The 13,378-nt window shown below is 47.2% G+C and overlaps 4 protein-coding genes across 4 annotated transcripts; 3 read left to right on the top strand and 1 right to left on the bottom strand.

Annotated features, from left to right (window-relative positions):
* Nucleotides 1–127: 127 nt before the first annotated feature.
* On the top strand, nucleotides 128–1,558 carry GLAREA_09936 (MFS general substrate transporter; the record flags this gene model as incomplete). Its single annotated transcript, XM_008086532.1, has 1 exon — nucleotides 128–1,558. The coding sequence occupies one exon, from the start codon at nucleotides 128–130 to the stop codon at nucleotides 1,556–1,558; it is 1,431 nt and encodes a 476-aa protein (XP_008084723.1).
* A 3,413-nt stretch (nucleotides 1,559–4,971) lies between these two features.
* On the top strand, nucleotides 4,972–5,934 carry GLAREA_09935 (NAD(P)-binding Rossmann-fold containing protein; the record flags this gene model as incomplete). Its single annotated transcript, XM_008086531.1, has 1 exon — nucleotides 4,972–5,934. One exon carries the CDS (start codon nucleotides 4,972–4,974, stop codon nucleotides 5,932–5,934), a length of 963 nt encoding a protein of 320 aa, XP_008084722.1.
* Nucleotides 5,935–7,838: 1,904 nt separating this feature from the next.
* On the top strand, nucleotides 7,839–9,307 carry GLAREA_09934 (uncharacterized protein; the record flags this gene model as incomplete). Its single annotated transcript, XM_008086530.1, has 2 exons — nucleotides 7,839–8,700; nucleotides 8,745–9,307. 2 exons carry the CDS (start codon nucleotides 7,839–7,841, stop codon nucleotides 9,305–9,307), a joined length of 1,425 nt encoding a protein of 474 aa, XP_008084721.1.
* Nucleotides 9,308–11,675: 2,368 nt separating this feature from the next.
* On the bottom strand, nucleotides 11,676–12,980 carry GLAREA_09933 (Nucleotide-binding protein; the record flags this gene model as incomplete). Its single annotated transcript, XM_008086529.1, has 2 exons — nucleotides 11,676–12,685; nucleotides 12,809–12,980. 2 exons carry the CDS (start codon nucleotides 12,978–12,980, stop codon nucleotides 11,676–11,678), a joined length of 1,182 nt encoding a protein of 393 aa, XP_008084720.1.
* Between the last annotated feature and the right edge of the window lie 398 nt (nucleotides 12,981–13,378).

Raw genomic sequence — 13,378 nt, 5'->3', positions numbered from 1 at the left:
ATTTGCTCATCTTCCTCTTTTCAGTTGCAGTTATCAATAGATCGTATTTCATCATCTCATCAGTTCAATTTGGCATTACCATTTCGTCTTACCCCACGATACTTCCCCTTCCAAAATTTCAATTGCAATGGCAACATCTAAACCTCCCATCTTTCTCAAATTCCGCTCCTCAACCGGCTTCGTACTAACCACAGTCGCACTCGCCCTCTTCACCGATCTCTGGCTCTACGGCATCGTCGTCCCGATCCTCCCATTCATCCTCAGCGACCGCCTCAATGTCCCACACGATCAGATACAATCGTACACGTCCATCCTCCTCGGCACGTATGCTGGTGCTACCGTCCTCTTGTCCCCAATTGCCGGGGTTATCGCGGATCGCCTGCCTGCGAGACAGATTCCTTTTACCGGTGGATTACTGGCGCTCGTAGCTAGCACGACATTGCTGTGTTTTGGACAGACGATTGGGGTTTTGATATTGGCGCGCATTTTGCAGGGTGCGAGCGCGGCTGTGGTGTGGACGGTTGGTATGGCACTCGTGAAGGATACAGTTGGCGGGGAGAATTTGGGGACGGCGATTGGGAGTATGTTTAGTGTGGTTAGTGTTGGGGAACTGCTTGCGCCTGTGCTGGGAGGGATTGTATATGGGAAAGCTGGAAACAATGCGGTTTTTGGAATGGGCTTTGGATTGTTGGGTTTGGATATTTTGATGCGGTTTGCTATGGTTGAGAAGAAGGTTGCGAAGAGATATGGAAGGGAATATGCTGAGGATTCCGGAACGGACGAGGAATCAGCTTCAAACGACGAGCAATCAGACGAGAACACACGACTCCTCGCGAAACCTTCAGATGAAGAAGAAGAGAACTTGAGAAATTACGTCCTCCCACCCAAACTCCCCCGCTGGGCTCCAAACGGATTCATCTACATCCTCCTCACCTCCCCCCGCCTCCTAACAGCCCAACTCGTCTCCATCGCCCAAGCAACCGTCATCGCCCTCTTCGATGCCACCATCCCCCTCCTCGTGCAAGACCTCTTCAACTTCACCCCCCTCTCCGCGGGCCTCATCTTCATCCCGCTCGTCCTCCCCTGTCTCATCTTCGGCCCTCTCGCCGGCAAAGGCGTCGACAGATACGGCGTCAAGATCTTCGGCACGCTAGGCTTCCTCTACCTCGCCATCCCCATCTTCCTACTCCGCACCGTTCGCGCAGGCGGGACTCCCGAGGTCGTCAAACTCGCCGCCCTGCTGGCCGTCTGCGCGCCTGGCATTTCGTCTGTCAGCACGCCTAGCATCGTCGAGGCTAGCGAGGTGTTTGGGAAGTACCACGCTGCGAATCCGGAGCTTTTCGGGCCCGAAGGACCGTATGCGAAGATGTTTGCGGTGAACTCGATGATGTTTAGTGCCGGGTTGGCGATTGGGCCGGCGATGGCGGGGCTGCTGAAGGAGAGGATGGGGTATGGCGGGTTGAATGCTGTTGTTGCGGGGATGTGTGTGGCGGTTGCGGGCGTGTGTTTTGGGTATCTTGGGGGGAGACCTAGGAAACTGACAGGGTGGTGGCGGTGAGGGGGTGGGATGTTGTCAGCAAACTTGATGATTCAATAGCCAAACAGGATTATAGCGAAATCCTGTTTGAGAATTGTATGTCTCTGGGCAACAGTTTGATTGGGCATCATCTTACTTTAAGATAATGCGGTCCCTTCAACTCGAGCGTCTACAACATCAAATGTTACAAACAACTATTAGACACGAGAAGTCTCAAAAAGGTCGGACTTTCGTCTTCCATCATCTACCACTACTCACCTTCTCCTCGTACCTACAAGCAAATGGAACGTAATCAACAAGTTAATGGAAACCCCAGCTTCCTTGTAATGGTTTAGAGGTATCTGGAGTAGAGTAGAGTGGAGTCGCGAGTGTTCCTACGGGGAAGTAGTGCGAGGGTAGCGAGGATGTACGGATAGTGCCAGGGTAGGGGAGGTAGAGGAAGAGGAAATAATGAGCGCCGGGATAGGAGTTAGAGGAGACGCTCTTAGCTCTTTAGGTAACTAGTTCTCGCTAGTAGCTACCTACTTAACGTTAATGTAATTAGGTCTAAGTGGAGAATAATTATAGGTTATTGATATTATCTACTTTACATTTTAATATACTTATCTTGCAACACTTTACTGGCTTGGAGTCAAGAGAAATTACTTCTATGTCACATTAGCTCAGACTACGAAAAATGAAAATGTATAGTAGTTTCGTCAAATGACTCTCTTTCAGACAGCTGGAATGGGATTGTACACTCTCGATATATTTTTATTGTAGTTACAATTCTTCGGAATTACGAGGGTGATGTGGACGGATTTCAGGGGTCGAAGAAGCTATGTTGGTACAGGTTATTAAACTAGATAGACTCTGCACGTTCCCGAATCTAACGTAAAATCCAATCTATCAGTATTCAAACACGCCCTAAACTTCACCTATCATCACCGACATTACATACCTCTTCCTCTCACAACCCCTTAACAACCGACCTACTCAAGTGTAATTCTCTTCCAAAAGCTACAGCAGCCACGCACGTAAAAACGTATTTAAATTGTGTGTACTACTCTGGGAATAGAAATGTGAGGTGAATTAAACCACTACTTACCTTAACAACATATCCATCGATCCCACCATCATCCTCTTTCCGTTACAAACTCCCACTCTACCAAATTCACTCGTCTCCACCCCCGGGTCTCCCTCTCCAGGAACCGCAACGAGATAGCTCCCTCCCGCACGTCCACGATCATTAAATCCCACGATCCGGCCCTCATCTAGCGTATCCTGGCGTATTGGAACAAATTTCCCCATATCGAAATTTACTTAATGCTCTTTCTCAGTAGTACTAGTTCTTCACTTACCTATCGCTAGAATACAGTATTAGCTGCTACTTTAGTTAGTGTGAGTTAGGTATACCTAGGTATTTAGGTATATTTAAGTATTTAGGTATATTTTAGTATTAGGGTGTATTATCAAATCAAACATGTCGAGTGAGGAAAACCGTAGATAGGATTTATAGAAAGACCCTTCTATCATAAGAGTATTCCTTACACCTAACTATATAGTCTAACTACTTAACCAAATCGCACTCCTAACCTCCCAGAATTCTCCTCCCTCCGTACGCAGCCTGCCGACTCACGCCCACTACAGACTCATCAAACAACCACGCCCCCCTCAGCAACGCTCAGAAAAATATCAGGTATGCGCGGATCACACCTACCGAATTCCTCGCGCACTGCTTCAAGAGCGGTAATCCGCTGAGCGTGATATCTTCAGGATGCGGATTTCAATCTAGATACGTTCGAGCCGTGTGCGGAGGGAGTACGTTGTGCGGCTGAGGTTTCCGAGCCGGCACGAGGAGGATGTGTATGCTTACGAGGGGTTTTGGCGCGGGTAAGGGGATGTTTTGGTGGGGTTGGAGAGGATATGGGTGGGTGTTTTGGGCATAAAGTGGGTTCTTAGATATAGATATGATATTAAAGATTCTAGGGGGTTTGACGAGTAAACCGACTTTCGACTTTTTTGACGGACGGATTTCAATTGTTCTCGACGTTTGGCGGCGATGGAGGGGATAATACAGTATGCTGAACTCCTTGGTAGATCGCGCTTAAAGCTGGAATTCGGGGGCGAAACGGGGGACTTTGACGAGTTTAGTGGATTCGAACATGTTCCGAGGTAGGTTAATAGTAGTGTAGGAAGAGGAATTGGAATGGAGAATAGTTAATCTAATTAATTTGGGATATTCACTACTCTTTAATGCGCCGAAGGGTTCTCCGAGAGCGAGGTTGCTAGATATATCGTTAGGGACCTTATAGTTATAGAATAGAAGAGCTGAAAAAGACACAATAGGTGTACCTAACGATATCGAAAGTCGTAGAATTACAGAAAGCTATTACATTAACTTTACCATTCGTATGGCCATCAATACGTCGTCCCAACTACGTAATAAGCACATCAAAATAATGAGTGAGAAGAGGTTCCTACTCTAGTAGTATACTGCCGGAAAATGTAGGTTGAAAATGCTTCCTAATATGTGTGTGTTCTGCTTGATTTGTAGCTCCAAAAACTTAAGATTCCGTAATTCAGATAGATGACAATACATACTAGTATTATCGACGGGCTTAACTCTAAGAAAATAACTAGGGTCTTTTGCTAGCTCGGTTCTGTCCGCTTTCAAACTATGGACATCTGTGGCACTCAAATTAACAAGATATCGATGGGCGAGAGACAACGACTACACCTTTCCAAGCGCGAAAGGTAGTGTATAATAGAGTATTTAGCGTATTTTCAACTATACTACTATATTTGTCGTGTAAAGGTTTGGTCTTTTTGTATAATAGCCCTCCTAAGACGGGATATAATGAAGCGGCTCGTTCAAAGGACGTGATGACATGATCAAAAGAAAGTTTCGAAGATAGGCAATGACATACTCGGATATTGCCTACGCGGGTGAAAGTAGACGTTATAAATGGCATTACAGAGTACGAATGTTGACACCTGGTAGCGGAGTGAGTAGGAACTATACAGGAAGATCCGACTAATATACAGCAATAAATGCACTTGTGGCAAAGGTATGCGGTGCAAACCAAACACAGTGGGTAGAAAAAAGTGACCCCATTGTGTTATTCGTTATAGGGTTTTAATGATAAAGAACACGAATCTCTTGTAGATGTAAAGTCGGGAGAAACGGGTTCCCATGATGATCGCTGATGTACTCGAGTATTGTGGGGTTGATGTTGCGGGTGATGTCTTGTTGGTTTTACCGTACCAACAAGCGATCGTCATGCTAGTAATATCTGGATAAGCACCGACATACATCGTCTGTGATGTTGAAAATAAAGCCGTTGCCAGCTAATTGATTCTCTTTGCTCAGCCAAACATTTGAAGACCTTTTCACTTGTGCTCACTATCCATTTTATATATCATCCTTCTCCTACTGTTCGTAAGCCTCCACCATGGGTGTTACGTTCTCACAATTCTTTCCTCCAAGTCCGACATTGACAGAAGCAGACCTACCGAATCAAGCAGGAAAAGTCTTCATAGTGACTGGAGGTTATTCAGGAGTTGGCAAGGAACTATGCACGATTTTATACCAAGCTGGCGGAACCGTTTATCTTGCTGGTCGCTCCAAAGAAAAGGCACAAGAAGCAATATCATATATCAAGAGGCTTGAGATGAATAACAAGTCCTTGCCCGGCAAACTGGTTTTTCTGGAATTATCGCTGGACAATCTGGCCACCATCAAACCTGCCGTAGAGAGGTTCACGTCGGTTGAGACTCGACTTGACGTCCTCTTCAACAATGCAGGTGTTTCCAATCCACCTCCAGGCTCCATATCAGTCCAAGGCGACGAGCTTCAGATGGCTACAAATTGCTTAGGACCGCATCTGCTTACCCAACTTTTACTGCCGATCATGCGAAAGACAGGCAATGTCTTACAATCACCAGGTGCGGTGCGAGTGATTTGGACATCCTCAATCATTGTCGATCTGTCTGTATCAAAAGAAGGCATCAGTCTCAAAGAGCTCACGACAATCTCCAAGAACCAACAGTACAACTACTTGAAAACGAAGCTTAGTAACTGGTTTCTTGCGAGCCATCTGGCGACCCAAGTTGGTGCCGACGCAGATGGCATCCTCAGCTTGACCATCAACCCAGGAAATATGAAAACGGGACTCCTCCGTCATATGCCAGCTATCGTTGGAATTCTGTTTTCCCCAATCTTGTATCATGCTCGGATGGGAGCGTATACAGCATTATGGGCTGGTCTATCGAAGAAATTGAATATTCATGATGGTGGAAAGTACATCTTGCCGTGGGGTCGCATTCATCCGAGTCCTAGAGTAGACTTGCTTGATACCATGAGTGCTAGGGAGTTTGTAGAGTTTTGTGATAGAAAGATTGTGGACTTTATGTGATTGGTAAATGAAATCAATGGTTTTCCTCGGTTTTCATCAGCCAAACATGCAAGACAAAAATATCCGAGTGGTAGCCTCATTTTTCACATGTCTGAACTGTCTTCTCCCGCCGCATCGAGCCTTATTGACATCAAATGATCGTCATAATCCGGGGTAACTACCACTCGGAGAGACCTCCTCAAACCTCGGACGCGATAAGCACCTCGGTGAGAAGTATTTTATCGTTTGAATTCGAGCAGGCATATCTGAGCCGTCCACCAAGCCGCCGTGAAAAGCAATTCAAGCAGAATTCTCGTTCCACTTCCGCCAATTAGAAATACATGAAAAGGAACAATTCTCCCCAGTTGGATGCAAAGCCGGGACAAGGCGAAACTCAGCTGGAAGGACCAATTGGAAATATGTAATAGCAACTGTTGGTTCGGTGTGGCATTGGCACCTGCAGACTGCAAAGCTGGGGAGAATCGCACCATGCACATGCCAAATTCAGCTCTCGACATGTATGTATGTCAGATGTTGGTGGGACGGGATGAGCTTGGAGGTTGGAGCTTGGAGGTTGGAGCTTGGAGGTTGGAGCTTGGAGGTTGGAGCTTGGGGATGAGGAAGAGAAAAAGACATGACAGCAAACAGATAGGAAGATGGAAGTGAGATGAAAAGATATATGCAAATTGCCATGGTATCAAGAATTGGATGTAGGATGGAAATGTTGTGTGAAGTCGAAGAATGCGAGCGAGAAATTCGATGAGTACGGTAGCCGAGACCATACTCACAGCCCCACCATGGAAAAATCATCTTCCCCTCCGACACGGAAATTCGAGGTCAAGCGGTGAGCGCTCCAAGCAACTCAAGACGCACCAATTGACGATCCAAGTTTATTCGCCACCGTACTAATATCAACAGAGTCAAGCCAGGAACATGAAATAGGACCCTTCCTGCATGAAGAGGTCACCGTGGTGATCGGCCAAATCAAAGGGGAGATCCACAATCGCATCGCCGATATTGAGGCTCTTGTGATGGAGCAGAATGGGCGACCGTAAGAGAGCAGTAGCGTAGGATTTGGCATGTGAAAATATTTTAATCGTCTACGGGTATCGAGAGGATAGTGGGCTGTGCTGGTGCGAGCTGGGAGCGAGGAGTCTTCGGTTCGAGTTGTGTGCGGCAGATTGAAGCGGTGAATGCAGGAGAGACGTGAGAACCGCTGAGGAGAATTGAGACAATTGCACTATCAAACCTAAACTGGTTATTACTGCAGCTGTCAGATTCATTTGACTGCAGACCGACTTCACGAGCACATAATCCAACGTATCAATTGATTCATTAGTCTACCTATCTAGGTATCCTACTATCGCCAGATCATCCCCTCTAGTCTCTCCCGTTTCAAAATGCAGTCTCGAACGACTTTCCCATGTGATTTATGGAGACCGAAGCAGCTCAAAGGAGATGTCCGGGGGACCATCAGAGGGGCAGAATCCTCAGAAGCGACCCTAAGCTGAGCTGCCAAGGGAACCATCACCTTTATCCACGCATTCCATCTGCGTGCACGTTCCTCAGCGCGGGCATCGAGGCGTGGTCTGGGTGGTTTGGGGGTGAAAAGTGTTGAGAAATGCAGAGTTTTGGTGCGGGAGTAGGGGTCAAGGGGAGTCGGGGCATGCCAAGAGGACCCTTGATAGGGGAGTAGAGGACCGATGGGGACCAGAAACTGACACCGACACCAGATAAAACCAACCACCACCACCACCACCTTCACTTGGACTTTTCTTCTTCTCCTCCGACTTTTCGAATCAATTCTCCTCTCCTCTCCTCATCCTTTCCCTCCCCCTCCCATTATTGTCTCTTCTTCATTGAATAGACGGGAGCACACCAACAAAATCTCAATTGCTTCTTATAAAATCCCACACAAATTCAACATGGCTACCACCACCATGACCCAATCCAAGTCCACTCCTGGCGATGGCAAACATCTCGATCTCCACGGCAATTCTTTTGAATTGCCCACCTTCACCATGAAGGAAATCCACGATGCCATCCCAGCATGGTGTTTCAAGCCTTCCATTCTCCGATCCATGGCGTATGTCGTCCGCGACTTCTTCTACTACAGCCTTCTGGTCTACGCCGCCGTCACTTACATCCCCCTCCTCCCAAATGCCTACCTTCGATTTGCTGCTTGGTCGGCATATGGGTTCGCTGCAGGATGTGTTTTCACCGGTATCTGGATTCTCGCACACGAATGTGGACACGGTGCTTTCTCCAAGAACAAGATGCTCAACTACACCATGGGATTGATCATGCATTCCTTCCTCCTCGTCCCATTCCACTCATGGCGTCTTTCCCACAGCCAACATCACAAGGCTACCGGAAATATGGACAGAGATACCGCTTTCGTCCCACACAAGAGACAAGACTGGCTCGAGACTCATTTCGGAAGCAAGGCCAAGGAGAACATGGTTGAATTTGCTGAATTGGCAGAAGACTCTCCAATTGCTGCTCTCTGGCACGATGTCATCCACCAATTGTTCGGCTGGCCAGGTTACCTCCTCTTCAACTTGACTGGACAAAAGTATGATGGCGCCAAGGGTGCTAAAATCTCCCACTTTTATTTCGGAGAGGACAGCGTTTTCTACAAGAAGAATGAGCTTCCATTGATTATGCTTTCTGATCTTGGTGTTGCCGCGATGATCGGTGCTCTGTACATGGCTGGACAAATGTTTGGAAGCTTCAACGTTCTCGTTCTTTGGGGTGTTCCATGGCTCTGGGTCAACAACTGGATCGGTAAGTTATCTGCAAGTAATCTAGGAGTTTAACTAACATTTTAGTCGCCATCACCTTCCTCCAACACACCGACGGATCCATGCCTCACTACGACAACAGCACCTGGAACTTTGCTCGCGGAGCCACTGCCACCATCGATCGTGATCTCGGTTTCCTCGATACCCATCTCTTCCACGACATCATCGGTACTCACGTCTGCCACCACCTAATCTCCACCATCCCATTCTACAATGCGGGCGAGGCCTCAAAACATATCAAGAAGGTTATGGGTGTCCACTACAAGGCAGATCTCGAGACACCTTTCTGGACCGCCTTCTTCAAGAACCAACGTACATGCAAATTTGTCGAGGAGACCGAAGGACAAGAGGGAAGCGGTGTATACATGTTCCGAAACTTGTTCAACCGTGATGGGGAGACACAACCACAAAATCTTGCTAAACTTGACAAGACCGAGAAACGCGATGTTTCAGAGGGACTCAAGGCTTCCACTGCTACCGCCACCGCTACCGCCATGTCAATGGCATCTGCCAGACATCAGGATGCTCGAAGACGACTAAGTCAATCCACACAATTGAGCGGGAAGCTCCCAATCCTGACCGAAGCTTAAACGAATTTGCTGGTATATCATTGTGCTGCGTGAATCTTTCAGCGAAAACGCAACCTCACGAGTTGCACCCGCGATAGATTCAATCGAAAAATGGCGTTTTGTCGGTCGTCCCATCTCTTTGAAAGCGGGCATTCTGGTCTGGATATACACACGGGGATAGATGTCGTTTCTGCAATCAAGGTCGTTGGTGATCTTGCGAGAGGAAGTTTTAGAGATTATGGTCTGTTTGTTTCTTTATTTGGTGCGATCCCGCTGTGTCGGGGGATGCAGAGCAGATGTTTGATCTAGATACCATTGCCGTATTGGAATTCGATGAAATATAAAAGGGGATTCAAGATGTTAAAAGTTGCATTGGTTTGATGACTCCTTGGCGTGATTTTCTTCTGAGATGACGGACGGCAGTCGAGGGAGTGATGATGTGAGCATTAAATACAGTAACCAAGGATTTAGAAAACGTGTAAGCTAATAAGTTCCCCAACGAAATGTCGAGAAAAAGGGATTCAGACAGAGGGGAAGCAGGTTTGATTTATGAATTTGACTTTTAGGATCGTTACATGGCGGGGTCGACCGTTCGTCGTACATTCTTGTGTTTGGGTTGTACTGTACTCGATACCCCACTATTTCCCGGATGCTTCGGAATTCTCTGCGTAATGTTAACATGGCTTGTTCCATTTCACACATGGTATTCGGCAGATTGCGAGTTTTTAACTAGGAGTTTGGATCCTATTTTGATGGGCTGGGTCTACTCCAAACAAGTGCGGGTAGGGGGTTTGAGTGTGATGTGAATATGACGGGGAGGCGTGGAGATGGAGATGGGGGATGGGGGATGATATTCTGGGGTCTTGGGCATGGCCTTCGGAGGTTCGTGTCGGAATGGTGGGGAAGTCGGCTGGTTGAGGGGGGTTGTGAGAGTGGAAAGACCTAGAACGGAAGATTCGTGGAGGTATTTGGGGGGTTCTACGCAGAAACAAATGGGATACCATCTAGAGCCCTTCAACTGACGCGTGTGCAATGCCAGGTACACACGTTGAACCTGACTTGGTCATCGCGTACAAGCGCAACATGTTTTAGTGGGATTTTACACACATCATTTTGGGAAAACATGGGCTCGTTCTTAGCAGGTTGGTGGAATGGTATTTCTATGTATTACCCCTGATGTTAACAAGACAAATTGGCCTTTGCATTCTTGGAAAAGGGATGGCATATGACGAAAGCCTGGTTGTAAGAGTGACCTACTTGAATCCAGCTACCCTACCAGAGATAATTATACCAAGCGCAGGTAAATGTTCCTCAAGAAACTAGAGTCTAGATTTCTCGAAAGATAAATGGAGGAAAGGAATAGTGCAACGGTGCACTATGTTGGGAGTTATAAAAATTGTGTCGAGTAGAGGATGTAGAATACATCACGGGGGATGCAGAGGTTCGTTGGATGAACTTTGGAAGCGGAAAAAGTGCTTTGAAATAGAGCGAACCTCTACATCCCCCTGTGAACTTTGGGGGGGAAGGAAAGGTGTGAAGGGGAGAAATAAATGAGCGTTGTGTTAGATGAGATAGGTAAGGAGCGGGGTTGGAAGAGATTATAGAAGAAGAATACGCGTAAACTGCAAATTACTAAACCAATTATAAACACTTCTCAGTTATCTTTACATCCTTCAAGTTTTGTGTTAATAAACCTATTAATAATTAATCTAAGTCTAACCTATTTCCTAACAAATACAACTACGTAGTCTAACCCATCTCCAGCTCACGAACATACGAGTTTTTTCACTTATTCAACACAGATTCTCTGAATTCCAAGGACAGGAACACATGAAACGAGGTTAATCACAATGGCCACAAAGTTTTAGTCATCTTTAGGTCTCTAAATCTTGTATGTTGAGTGTAATTCAACTAGCAATAACAAGAACACATAGATCTAGAACTACTACATTAAGCAAACACCGTTTGTTTATAATCCCAAAGAATTGATAGAAATATTCTCTAACTTTTCTGTTAATATGTTTTTCCACCTCCTCTAACTTAAATGGCTCACCTTACTATGTCCTATACCCTATTCAGCTTATCAATCGCCAATTTACTATTTAAAAGTCTTTGACTCGTTTAAAAGTGATTATTAAATAGTAGTAATAAGAATACACAATCTAAAACTACTACATCAACCACGAACGATCTTTAATCATTTCCATTTCCTCCGGCTTCTACCAATCCCTTGTTCTTCAACTTTTACCCAACTCCAACATACGTTAATCTCTCCTTCCAGAATCGCAATAGACATACTCACTACTCAATCATCTTCACATCCCCCCCTTTTCCCAGCCTAACAATCTCACATCACCCTACCCAACCCCTCCCAACTCACAAATCTTCCTCACAACTTACTTCCCCGCCCCTTCCCCCTACCTCCCACGCCTCTAATAATCTCCCGCACCCCCTCCGCACACCCAACACTAGCTTGAAATCCCGCACCCGCATGTCCATAACAATGAACCACCCACACACCACCCACCCTCCCTCCTCCCTCAACCTCACACCTCACACCTCCCCTCCGTCCCGGTCTAAACCCCACCTGCTCACTCAGCACCTCAAACCCTCCTCCCTCCCACCTCAAAAGTTCATCCGCCATCCCCCAGTCTCTAATCCTCCGCAAAATCCTCTCACTCAACGCCCCATCAACCATCTCATCAGAATTCCCACTCTGTTTACACCCCCCCAAAATCGTCGTCCCGCTCCCAACCCTAGGAATCACATACGCGACTTCGTCTTCGAGACCGAAATGCGTGATCGTTCTTGCTGCTTTCGCTTCCCCTTTTACGAGGACGGTTTGGCCACGGATGGGTGTGAGATTTGCCTGTTCGTCTTCGTCGGCGAATAGGCGGGCGGAGAGACCTGTGGCGTTGATGATGATATCCGGACTCTCCAGTCCCTCTCTTTTCAAAATAACTTTAACATCATCAACCACACCCCGCAATCCCGCGCCCGTTTCAAAAGTAGTGTTAATAACCCTTACACCGCACCTCTTCACACGCTCAAACATGTACTCCAGATACCGTGGCACGTTAATACAGACACTCTCGTACTTCACCCCAAATACCACCCCCTTTCCCAGTTCCTCCTCACTCAACACCTCGAAACCGTCGACGACATCTCTCCACCAGAGGCCTTCTCCTTGAGCAACAGTTTCGGGTGTGTGGGTGCCCCAGTAGTTGAAACTCGTTCGTACACCCAATCCAATCCTCTTTTCTCTCTCCTCAACCGTCTCTTTTTCCGTGCCCGGCGTTCCATCGCCGAAAGCGAGGAGGTTCCGCCAGACGGCGTATGTCCTGGCGTCCCAAGCGCGGGCGAGTGCGTCTTTGGGGGCGGAAGAGGCGTGTGAACGCCCTGGGGGGGTTAGTAAACGCTTTCCTTAGTGGCTCTAAGCGACAACTGTATTTGAGGATACAACTCTCTCATGGCCACCGAGAGAAGGAGTCGAACAGGAGAGTAATGGGGAGAGGTACGTACAATGGCCGCCTGCCCAGGGGGAGGTGTAGGTTGGGTGGGTGTTGCCGGGGAGGTATTGGGCGATTAGGGTTATGGATGAGGGGGGTGAGGGGGCGGTGGCCAGAGTGAGGGCTGTTTGGAGACCTGTTATTCCGGCGCCTAGGATGGTGATGTTCTGAGGTGGGGGAGGCATTGTGGTTGTGAGTGAGTGGAGACGTGAGGTGAGTGACAGGAGGTGGGTGTTGAGTTGAGATGTGAGTTGAGGTTGAATTAGTGCGATGCGACGTGAGGTAGCGTAAGTTAAGTGACCGGTATCGTGAATTTCGAGTAACCAATATCTTGAGCTAAGTGTACATTTGATGCACGAAAACGCGTGACAGCTATGGATGGTGATTCGAGGTCTAGAGTTTGGTCTCGAGTCGAGATAAAACCCATCAATGGGATAAAAGTCCACTGGCTTTGCTATCTGAATGAAGTCAATACCTGAATCAATAAGTTGGATAGGAGGGACATGATATACTTATATATATCGATGAAGTAACTCAATCCCCATACCAAATCGCTCAAAACCACAAATCCCACTCTTGATCC

Source organism: Glarea lozoyensis (genome assembly GCF_000409485.1).
Source record: "Glarea lozoyensis ATCC 20868 chromosome Unknown GLAREA4, whole genome shotgun sequence".
Classification (NCBI taxonomy): Eukaryota; Fungi; Ascomycota; class Leotiomycetes; order Helotiales; family Helotiaceae; genus Glarea; species Glarea lozoyensis.
This window is presented reverse-complemented; position numbering and strand designations above follow the sequence as displayed.